This window comes from Microcaecilia unicolor, chromosome 1 (genome assembly GCF_901765095.1).
Source record: "Microcaecilia unicolor chromosome 1, aMicUni1.1, whole genome shotgun sequence".
Lineage (NCBI taxonomy): Eukaryota > Metazoa > Chordata > Amphibia > Gymnophiona > Siphonopidae > Microcaecilia > Microcaecilia unicolor.
This window is the reverse complement of record NC_044031.1, coordinates 452,105,131-452,117,147: the sequence shown is the minus strand read 5'-3', so window position 1 is coordinate 452,117,147 and position 12,017 is coordinate 452,105,131. Positions and strand designations below refer to the sequence as shown.

General features: G+C 45.7%; 1 protein-coding gene across 1 annotated transcript in view; it reads left to right on the top strand.

The window, feature by feature from the left end:
* The window catches only part of THOC1 (THO complex 1), a 131,635-nt gene that overhangs the window by 30,561 nt on the left and 89,057 nt on the right, over positions 1-12,017 (top strand). The window contains exon 5 of the mRNA XM_030212935.1: positions 7,679-7,797. Coding sequence (XP_030068795.1) covers positions 7,679-7,797 — 119 coding nt within the window. The remainder of the gene's footprint in view (positions 1-7,678; positions 7,798-12,017) is intronic.

Here is a 12,017-nt window from a genome sequence, read left to right as displayed (position 1 = left end):
GGAAGACTGTTCCCTACTCTTCTGGTAAGCGTAGGTACAATCCTCCTCCTCGACAGCCTGCGGCCCAGGCTAAGCCCCAGCGCGCGCGCTCTCATCAGCAGCATGCGCCTCAGCAAGGCCCCTCGGCTCCCCAGCAAAAGCAAGGGACGAGCTTTTGACTGGCTCCAGCAGAGCATAGCCGACATCCAAGTGTCAGTGCCGGGCGACCTACCGGTCGGAGGGAGGTTGAAAGTTTTTCACCAAAGGTGGCCTCTCATAACCTCCGATCAGTGGGTTCTTCAAATAGTCCGGCAAGGATACACCCTCAATTTGGCCTGAAAACCTCCAAATTGTCCACCGGGAGCTCAGTCTTACAGCTTCCAACACAAGCAGGTACTTGCAGAGGAACTCTCCGCCCTTCTCAGCGCCAATGCGGTCGAGCCCGTGCCATCCGGGCAAGAAGGGGTGGGATTCTATTCCAGGTACTTCCTTGTGGAAAAGAAAACAGGGGGGGGATGCGTCCCATCCTAGACCTAAGGGCCCTGAACAAATATCTGGTCAAGGAAAAGTTCAGGATGCTTTCCCTGGGCACCCTTCTCCCCATGATTCAGGAAAACGATTGGCTATGCTCTCTGGACTTGAAGGACGCCTACACGCACATCCCGATACTGCCAGCTCACAGACAGTATCTGCGATTTCAGCTGGGCACACGTCACTTCCAGTACTGTGTGCTACCCTTTGGGCTCGCCTCTGCGCCCAGAGTGTTCACGAAGTGCTCGGCTGTAGTAGCAGCGGCACTTCGCAGGCTGGGGGTACACGTGTTCCCATATCTCGACGATTGGCTGGTGAAGAACACATCCGAGGCAGGAGCTCTACAGTCCATGCAGATGACTATTCGCCTCCTGGAGCTACTGGGGTTTGTGATAAATTATCCAAAGTCCCATCTTCTCCCAGTACAGAGACTCGAATTCATAGGAGCTCTGCTGGATTCTCGGACGGCTCGTGCCTATCTCCCAGAGGCGAGAGCCAACAACTTGTTGTCCCTCGGCTCGCGGGTGCGAGCGTCCCAGCAGATCACAGCTCGGCAGATGTTGAGATTGCTGGGCCACATGGCCTCCACAGTTCATGTGACTCCCATGGCCCGCCTTCACATGAGATCTGCTCAATGGACCCTAGCTTCCCAGTGGTTTCAGGCTGCTGGGGATCTAGAAGACGTGATCCACCTGTCCACGAGTTTTCTCAAATCCCTGTATTGGTGGACGATTTGGTCCAATTTGACTCTGGGACGTCCTTTCCAAATTCCTCAGCCACAAAAAGTGCTGACTACGGATGCATCTCTCCTGGGGTGAGGAGCTCATGTCGATGGGCTTCACACCCAGGGAAGCTGGTCCCTCCAGGAACGCGATCTGCAGATCAATCTTCTGGAGTTACGAGCGGTCTGGAACGCTCTGAAGGCTTTCAGAGATCGGCTGTCCCACCAAATTATCCAAATTCAGACAGACAACCAGGTTGCCATGTATTACATCAACAAGCAGGGGGGCACCGGATCTCGCCCCCTGTGTCAGGAAGCCGTCAGCATGTGGCTTTGGGCTCGCCGTCAGGGCATGGTGCTCCAAGCCACATACCTGGCAGGCGTAAACAACAGTCTGGCCGACAGACTGAGCAGGATTATGCAACCTCACGAGTGGTCGCTCAACTCCAGAGTAGTGCGACAGATCTTCCAGGTATGGGGCACCCCCTTGGTAGATCTATTTGCATCTCGAGCCAACCACAAGGTCCCTCAGTTCTGTTCCAGGCTTCAGGCCAACGGCAGACTGGCACCGGATGCCTTCCTCCTGGACTGGGGGGAAGGTCTGCTGTATGCTTATCCTCCCATACCTCTGGTCGGGAAGACTTTGCTGAAACTCAAGCAAGACCGAGGCACCATGATTCTGATTGCTCCTTTTTGGCCGCGTCCGATCTGGTTCCCTCTTCTTCTGGAGTTGTCCTCCGAAGAACCGTGGAGATTGGAGTGTTTTCCGACCCTCATCACACAGGACGAAGGGGCGCTTCTGCTTCCCAACCTCCAGTCTCTGGCTCTCACGGCCTGGATGTTGAGAGCGTATACTTTGCCTCTTTGGGTCTGTCAGAGGGTGTCTCCCGCATCTTGCTTGCTTCCAGGAAAGATTCCACTAAGAGGAGTTACTTCTTTCTATGGAGAAGGTTTGCCGTCTGGTGTGACAGCAAGGCCCTATATCCTCGCTCTTGTCCTACACAGACCCTGCTTGAATACCTTCTGCACTTGTCTGAGTCTGGTCTCAAGACCAACTCTGTAAGGGTTCACCTTAGTGCAATCAGTGCATACCATTACCGTGTGGAAGGTAAGCCGATCTCAGGACAGCCTTTAGTTGTTCGCTTCATGAGAGGTTTGCTTTTGTCAAAGCCCCCTGTCAAGCCTCCTACAGTGTCATGGGATCTCAATGTCGTTCTCACCCAGCTGATGAAACCTCCTTTTCAGCCACTGAACTCCTGCCATCTGAAGTACTTGACCTGGGAGGTCATTTTCTTGGTGGCAGTTACTTCAGCTCATAGAGTCAGTGAGCTTCAGGCCCTGGTAGCCCAGGCCCCTTACACCAAATTTCATCATAACAGAGTAGTCCTCCGCACTCACCCCAAGTTCTTGCCAAAGGTTGTGTCAGAGTTCCATCTGAACCAGTCAATTGTCTTGCCAACATTCTTTCCCCGTCCTCATTCCTGCCCTGCTGAACGTCAGCTGCACACATTGGACTGCAAGAGAGCATTGGCCTTCTATCTGGAGCGGACACAGCCCAACAGACAGTCCGCCCAATTGTTTGTTTCTTTTGATCCCAACAGGAGGGGAGTGGCTGTGGGGAAACGCACCATATCCAATTGGCTAGCAGATTGCATTTCCTTCACTTACGCCCAGGCTGGGCTGGCTCTTGAGGGACATGTCATGGCTCATAATATTAGAGCCATGGCAGCGTCGGTAGCCCACTTGAAGTCAGCCACTATTGAAGAGATTTGCAAAGCTGCGACGTGGTCATCTGTCCACACATTCACATCTCATTACTGCCTGCAGCAGGATACCCGACGCGACAGTCGGTTCGGGCAGTCAGTGCTTCAGAATCTGTTCGGGGTTTAGGATCCAACTCCACCCCCCTAGGCTCATGTTTTATTCTGTTCCAGGCTACACTCTCAGTTAGTTGGAAAAATTGTTAGGTCAATCTCAGTTATGTCCTCGCCGTTGCGAGGCCCAATTGACCATGTTTGTTGTTTTGAGTGAGCCTGGGGGCTAGGGATACCCCATCAGTGAGAACAAGCAGCCTGCTTGTCCTTGGAGAAAGCGAATGCTACATACCTGTAGAAGGTATTCTCCGAGGACAGCAGGCTGATTGTTCTCACAAACCCGCCCGCCTCCCCTTTGGAGTTGTGTCTTCCCTTGTCTTTTTTCTTGCTACATATGGGACTGACGAACACGAGCCGGTTCGGGCGGGAAGACGGCCGCGCATGCGCGGTGCGCATCGGCGCGCGAGGACTAGCAAAGGCCTTTGCTAGAGAAGTTCCGATTGGAGGGGCTGCCATGGACGTCACCCATCAGTGAGAACAATCAGCCTGCTGTCCTCGGAGAATACCTTCTACAGTTATGTAGCATTCGCTTTCTCCAATATACCATAGCTGGCATGGACAGCATATGGCATAAACTACATTCTGTGTGTTACAATCTGTCTGAAATCTTAAAAATATCTATTATTCGATTGTATTCAAATCCGATTTGTGCATAATGCATGTTTGCAATATACACAAGCATTACAACGAGTGTGACCACCCATTCCTTGTTGACCGTTCCGTGTGCTGAATCTTTTTCTGGACAAAATCCCATATTTCTATCACGATTACATGAAAACCGTGGTTTGTTATTTAAACTATGGTGTACGGACAAAACTGGCCAATACTTCAAAATAATATCCCATATAGCATGTGTCTGCTTGAATTAGGAAAGCATACAATTAACTTGTGTATTATAATTGACTGAAGTATGTCTCTCACTGTTCAACCAACATCTTTGAGCATATTTCGCCGATTTAAATGCAGATTTAATAGCATAGTGAGGATAACCCCGCGCCTGAAACCTGTGTGACATCAGTTTGGCTTGTTGATTAAATGTTAATTGATTAGAACATAATCGTTTAATACATAAAAATTGACCTATGGGAATACTTTCCTTTAATTTCCGTGGATGGTGACTATCACAATGTAGTATGGTATTTTTGTCTGTCATCTTCCGAAATACTCCTGTGGAAAATCGACCACCTAGGTAAAAACATCTGTTACAGGCTCAGTTATGAGCGCTGTTTCAAACTCCGAACCCGCGGGCTTGGGACTATGTACAAGTTCTAGGTTTCATGGCCTCCACCTTGGACGTGGTAAAGTGGGCCGGAGCTCACATGCGCCCCCTCCAGTGGCACCTTCTGAACCGTTGGTCTCCGTTGTTGGAGGATTACAAGGTTTGGGTGCCATGTTCGGCCTGTCTTCACACAATCATGCACTGGTGGTTTATTCAAAAGAATCTGGTGTCTGGCCTTCCTCTGGCAACCCCGGACTGGAAGATAGTGACCATGGATGTGTCACTGTCTGGCTGGGGGGCTCATTGCTTGCAACAGATGGCCCAGGGCGTTTGGACTTCGACTGAGGCGTCATGGTCCATCAACCGCTTGGAGTTACGGGCGATTCGTCTGGTCCCTTCGGGAGTTTCTGTCTCTTCTCCGCGGTTGCCCAGTTCGAGTTCGTTCAGACAATGTGACGGCGGTCGCCTACGTAAACCGTCGGGGGCACCAAGAGTGCACCCCTAGCGCGCGAGGCAGATCTGATCTGCCATTGGGCAGAGACTCATCTCTCTCTTGTTAGCGGCTCATATAGCGGGATCACAGAATGTGCAAGTGGACTTTCTCAGTTGCCACTAGTTGGAGCCGGGGGAGTGTACGCTGTCCCCTCTGGTCTTTGATCAGATAACTACCCGTTGGGGGATGCCAGAGATGGACTTAATGGCCACCACATTCAATGCGAAGGTTCCCCGTTTCTTTAGCAGGGGACGAGAGCTGGACTCAGAAGGCATTGATGCCCTTCTTCAACCTTGGCCCAGGGGGCCTGCTCTATGCCTTTCCCCCGTGACCAGTGGTGGGCAGGTTACTGACTCGCATTGCCAGTCATCCCAGTCGAGTGATCCTAGTGACCCCGGATTGGCCCAGACGACCCTGGTACACAACTGTGATCAGACTTCTGTTCGATCGTCCTTTTCTGCTACCAGCGCAGGGGCCGGTCACAATGGAGGATCCCTCCCCCTTTGGTCTTATGGCCTGGCCCTTGAAAGGGCGAGGTTGAGAAGAAAAGGGTATCTGGACGTGGTTATCACTACAATGCTGTAGGCTCGGAAAATATCCATCTCGATAGCTTATGCTAGGGTGTGGCATACCTTCAATTTGTGGTGTGCGAGTTCGGGATTGTCGGCGGCTTCGGCTTCAGTAGCGGTTATCCTCGCGATTCTTCAGGAGGCTGTACAAGAATCACTCTCGTTGAGTTCTCTTAAGGTGCAGGTGGCAGCTCTGGCATGTTTTAGAGGCCGGCTTCAGGGTGCATCCATTGCCTCCCACCCGGATGTGGTTCGTTTCTTGAGGGGCGTAAATCGTTTGTGCCCTCTTCACGTGCCAATCCTGGAACCTTAATCTAGTTCTCAAAGTGCTTCAGCATCGTCCTTTCGAACCCTTATCGGGGATTACAATTAAGGATCTCACCTTGAAGGCGATTTTCCTAGTAGCCATTATTTCCGCTCGGAGAATTTCAAAGTTGCAGGCCCTTTCTTACAGAGACCCCTTCCTGCGTTTTACGGAGGCAGGGGTATCGTTCCTTCGTTGTTGCCCAAGGTGGTTTCTTGTTTCTACTTGGGGCAGTCCCTGCATTTGTCGGCCTTCTGCCGGGAAGATTACCCTGAGCAATTCCGGGCTCTTCTCAGGTATTTGGAGGTTACTAATGAATTTCGTCTTTCTGACCATCTCTTCGTTTTTTTTGGAGGCAGTAAGAAGGGTCATATGGCGTCAAAGGACACCATAGCCCGTTGGTTATGGGAGGCCTTCTCTTCGGCATATGTAGCATTGCCCTTTGCAAGTTCGTGCTCTTTCTACGCAAGCTCAAGCTTCCTCCTATGCAGAGTCCCGCCATTCTTGGGCGTCTAAATAGTTTTGAATATCAGGGGGATTCAGTATAGTGCATGACTAAAGTGTGGTGCTTTTCTGTACATTTTACTCTCAAAAGTTAGATGATTCCTCTCTTCTTTACAGAGGATTTCGCTTTTAACGCAGTGTTTTTAATAAACACTCATGGATTTTGCCCCAAAGTTATTTTATTTAGATTCTTGTCTTTCTTGACCTGAACATTTTGTATTGCATGCAGATTTTGTTTTAAATAAGCTTATTTTGAAACATAATATATTTTTAATATTTACAGTTAGAATTCTTCCTTCTTACTCTCTCTCTGCAAAGATCTTTTCAATAGAAACATATGCACCATGACAGATGGCTTCAGAAAAGCCATCCATGGCAAAACTTTGGGAAGAAAGCACTGCTGTGCAGTCTTGTGATGGTAGAGGACCCTCAGGTTGTAACTCATGCTTTCACAGTACATATATATATATATATATATATATATATATATAATTAGCCCGCTTACTTTTATCCCCTTAGGTTGAATATATAGCACTGAAAAAAAATATGGCTAAATGTAGGTGTAGTTTATAGAGTACGCCCAACACCCATTTTCTGTGACTTTATTTAGTCGCGACCATTTACGCCAATGAAAGCCTGGTGTAAATGCCGATTCCTAAATTACGCGCGACACTGATATATTCTATAACACTGCACGTAAATTCTAGGAACGTCCATGGTCATGTCCCCTTTTCAGATTCGTGTCTTATAATTTACACACATCAATGTATAGAATACGTTTACCCCCCCCCCCCCCCTTGTTTACTAAGCCATGTGGCAATGTTGACTCAGCCCATTTAAAATGAGGGCTGTTTTGGCCTTAGTGCAAGGCAGCTGCTAGCGCGGCTTAGTAAACAGGGGTTAGACGTGTACGGAAGTTCTAATTAATGCCAATTAGTGTCAATAATTCAATTATCGGTGCTGATTGGCTTAAGCTAATTAAGTTGTGTGCAAATCCAGAATACAAGTAGATTTTTTTTTTTGTTACATTTGTACCCCGCGCTTTCCCACTCATGGCAGGCTCAATGCGGCTTACATGGGGCAATGGAGGGTTAAGTGACTTGCCCAGAGTCACAAGGAGCTGCCTGTGCCTGAAGTGGGAATCGAACTCAGTTCCCCAGGACCAAAGTCCACCACCCTAACCACTAGGCCACTCCTCCACTGCGCGTGCAACTCAGTTTGCATTATATAGAATCCAGGGATTAGTGTTAAAATCCCCCAAACCACCAGCAAACGCCCCCCCCCCCCCCCCCCCAACCCTTCAACCCTGAGCTTAAGATAGCATTGTTTGGAAATCAATACAAAAATAAACTTTGATACGATCTAGTCTCTGGTGATTTATTCCCTTACATGATAGCGCAAGGGTTGAGCTTAAGTGTGGCTTTGATGTGGGTGGAGGTTTGTGAGCATCTTATTAAATCAAGCTTATTATTTTTTTTGTGAAGGTATCTGCACATCATCCACCCCTTTTGTGCTCCTTGGAGATGTCCTTGATTGCCTTCCTCTCGATAACTGTGACAGAGTTTTTACTTTTGTGGAGAAAAATGTTACCACTTGGAAGTCTGTAAGTTCAGTATTTGTTCTCTTTGGGTTTTCTTTGGGTTTTCTAAATAGCTGGCGGGTATCGCATCACACAGTTTCTTTTGATGAGGGGACAGATAGTGATTATCCTTGAGGTGTGTAAAGGGCTAGTACTCTGGCCCATTTTGTCTGAGGGCCTTGAAAATCAAACTATTAATATTTGTATACCTCACAGAAGCCTGATTTGGGCAATGCATTGTTTTTCTTACTTTCTGAAAGAAAATAAGGCTTTTTTGATCACTGCTTGTATTTCCTGAAAATGTGGTGTTGACAGGATACTAAACACAAAAGTTATTAAGGATACATCAAGAGGACATAAGGATTCTGACAGGGACATTTTTTATTTTGGCCCACATATATGTGAAAATGAATTCTACTTACCCCGTTTAGTAAAGATCAGCAGAAAGGAATGGTGCTTTCACTCCCCTTTCCTCCCATTATCCAAATTATATAGATAGTAAGTTTGTTAGGTCTACATAGAACTTCTTGTGGGGCTTTTGTTCCTCAGAATTACACAGAGCAAAAATTAAGTACCAGCAAATTTGTATCAGTGATATCATTACATAGTATTTGAGCCCCACACTCCTGTTTCTGCTGTATGTAGTAACACAAACTATTTGCTTATCTGATTTTTTTTGCCACCTTACATTCTAAAGCATTCAGAAAGGAGTCTTCTGTCTGGGACCATAGTTCACTCCTGAATCCTACCTTTTGGCATCGCTGTTATTCAGTGTCTGGGATATTCTCCCTAACTTTTGAGAGCCCAGTTCACAGAAGTTGATTTCCAGGAATTGTCTTCAATTTGCTAGCCTTTTGTAGCTTTGTAGTGCACTGGTGCAATTACAAACTTTGATGTTACTATAATTATGATATTATTGTGCTTGTCTAAGGGCATAACCTGCAAAATATCAAATTGCCTTTATTATTAATATGGTGGTTAAGATGTTGCACTACAAATAAGAGGAAAGGTGCATTTGAATGCTGATGAAACCCATTGGAGAATTATTTTTTAATTTATTTATTGGGATTTATGAACCGCCTTTATAAAGAGATTCTCCCAAGGTGGTGTACAGTTTAACATAAAACTTACAGCATAACAATAGTAAAATGAACAAGTACAAACATAGCAATGAATGAGGTAAACTTGAAAACAGTAAATTGAAACCTAATAGGAGTACCATGAAACAGGATCAAAAATATTTGAATTTCAGTGTTGTTAAATGTGTATAACAGAGATATATAATATGATGTGAGCATAATACTTTGATGTGAGCATAATACTAATGCAATATCTAATAAGCACACAATTAGAACATTCAAATAGCATTGCTATGAAACTAATTCTTTTCTACAATACAACTTACCATATAGCTGGAGTCCAAGTGCAGATATATAGGTGGGGACAAGATGCATGGTACAAAGTCAGTATGCGTGGCTAAACTAAAGGCAAGTTCTTTGTACAGTTAATCACAATATAAGGAACTGGTCTAAGTTAGTGTGTGTAGCAAGCTAGTCCAGGTTCAAAATGGGTGTATAGTCAGTCACCCTATGTATTAAAGGCTTGGGAGAAGAGCCAGGCTTTTACCTCCTTCCAGTAAATTCCAGAGTGTGGGGGCTACTTCTGCGAAGACTCGCTGGCGGGTATCGCATCACACAGTTTCTTTTGATGAGGGGACAGATAGTGATTATCCTTGAGGTGTGTAAAGGGCTAGTACTCTGGCCCATTTTGTCTGAGGGCCTTGAAAATCAAACATAGTTTTAAATTTAGTCCTGTAAGGTTCTGGTAGCCAGTTTAGTTTTTGTAGGAAGGGTGTGATGTGATCACGCTGTTTGCAGCCTTCTGAATTAGTTGGAGCTGATACAAACTCTTTGTGGTTTGACCATTGTGCAGAGCATTACAATAATCTAGTTGTGATGTTATCATGGCATGAACCACTTTGATCAGACTCATCTTTTCAATATATGGAGAGAGATTTTGTAGCTGCAATAGGTGATAGAGAGAGTTTTTAAAGGTTGTTTGAATTTGCGGTATCAGAGTGAATGATGAGTCTAGCTGTATCCCAAGATTCGTGACTTGTGATTTTAGGGGAAGTTAATACTTACCTGTCTTCAAAATACCTTTTGTTATTTGTCCACTTCTGTTAGATACCTCATGAATCTCTGTTTTGCTTGGGTTCAGGCAGAGTTTGTTGTTGTTTGCCCATTCCTGAGTTGCGGTTAGGCAGGCAGTTTACTCTAAGCTGTGGGTAGGTCTGGTTCAATAGGTACATCGTCAGCATAGATGTAGAATTTTGTTTCCATTGACTGAAGGAGCTCAGCCAGAGGCTTGGGGTAGATATTAAATAAAATGAGACATTATGGATTCCTGTGGCACTCCACAGTTTAGTGTACAAGGTTGTTGAACAGAGCTAATTGTTGTCTGTCTGACAAATAAATCCAGCAACACAAATATTGAGGCAGATCCCTGTCATGATTTCTGTGCAGATCATCAAGAAGAGACATAAGAGCAGTCTCTGTTCCATACCCAGGTCTGAAGCCAGATTGACATGGGTCTAGCAAATTACTTTGTTAGCCAGTTGAGTTGAATGCAGACTGTCTTTTTTATAAGTTTTGCTAAGAAAGGAATGTTAAAGATTGGTCAGTAGTTTTTGAGCTTGGCCTGGTCGAGTGAGCTCTTTTTCAGTAGGGGGCTCACCACAGCTCTTTTTAGTAGTGTTGGCAGCTGCCCTTTCACAAGAGAGGTGTTAATAATTTTTGTGGCCCCTTCAATGAGGCCTATGCTCGCTCGTTGTACTGTGTTTGCTGGGCAGGTTATAGGCCATAGGACTTTCAGAATTTTTTCATGAACTTCCTCTGTGATCTGGTTCAATGAGTCATGTATGATTAGGAAGAGGGAGTGTTCTCTTCATTAGCTAGTGGGAGCTTTTGATGGGACTATCTATAGGTCTTGATGGAGACCTTTAATTTTGTTGCAAAGGATGTGGCAAAATCATTGCTGGTTAGTTGTGATTGGCAAGGCTGGTTCTTCTTTGTTAAACTGTACAGGTCTGCGTAACCCTAGTAGCGCTCTAGAAATGTTAAGTAGTAGTAGTAGTTTTGGGGTTTGCAGTAGGCTATTTACTGTTTTAAATAGTTGCTTGACAGAATTTACAGCTTGTTCTATTTTCTGAGAGTAATATTTATTTTTTTGGGTGTTGTTAAAGCCTGCTGGTACATTGCCATGTGTTTCTTACAGTTGAGCCTATCTTCATCTGAGTGAGATTTTCGCCATTTTCTTTCAAGTTGAAGTCCTTGACGCTTAAGGATCTATAGTTCTGGGGAGAACCATGGGGAACGTTTGTAGAGCATAGGACCTTCTTTAGAGGGGCCATTTTTTTTCTAAGGCCATTGCTAAGCTTTTATTCCAGATACCAACCTGTTCTGATACCATCATCATCTTTCCATCCACATGGGGGTAGTAGGACAAGGCCTCCAGGAAGTTATCAGCAGTCAGATTTCTTGTGTCTCGGATTTCCTTCCAAACTTTGATAGGGCCCATCTGTTTTATGTGGTCCTTAATAGAAAATTTGATTAGAAAATGATCAGTTTATAATAGGGGTGTTATCTCGATGCCACCAGCCTTGTGTTCAAAGATGTCAGCCCTTTTGCAGAACACCAAGACTAGCATATAGCCCTTTTCATGGATTGGAGAATTGATCACCTGAGTGAATCCTAGAGTTGCCATCAAGGAAGGCAGCAGTAGTGGTGTCTGGCGTTTTCAATGTGTAGGTTAAAGTCTTCCATGATCAGTAACCTAGGGTAGCTCAGGGTTATCTCAGTCACCAGGTACAGCAGTTCTTGTCCAAATGATTCGTTATTTTGAGGTGCTCTGTAGACCACGAGTAGCCACACTGGTTCCTTATCTCCCAGTTGGATTAGGAGGCGTGGGGGATGAAGACTCTGCACAGTTGAGAATTGCATGGTCCATCCAAGTAGTGTGAAATGCTGTATTTTTGCTATGTTTTTGACTTTAATATATTGAACCTATTTTTACAGGCCATACAGAGAATAAGAGCATTTATTTACATGTATCTTGCTAACTTGTACCATCTAGCTGTGAATTTCCTCTGTGGCTTAATTTATTTCTACTCAGAAGAGTAGAAGGCCCTTTCTGTTGCATTTCCATTACCCCTTGATGCCTGTCAGTTTTATTTCCTGTAAACA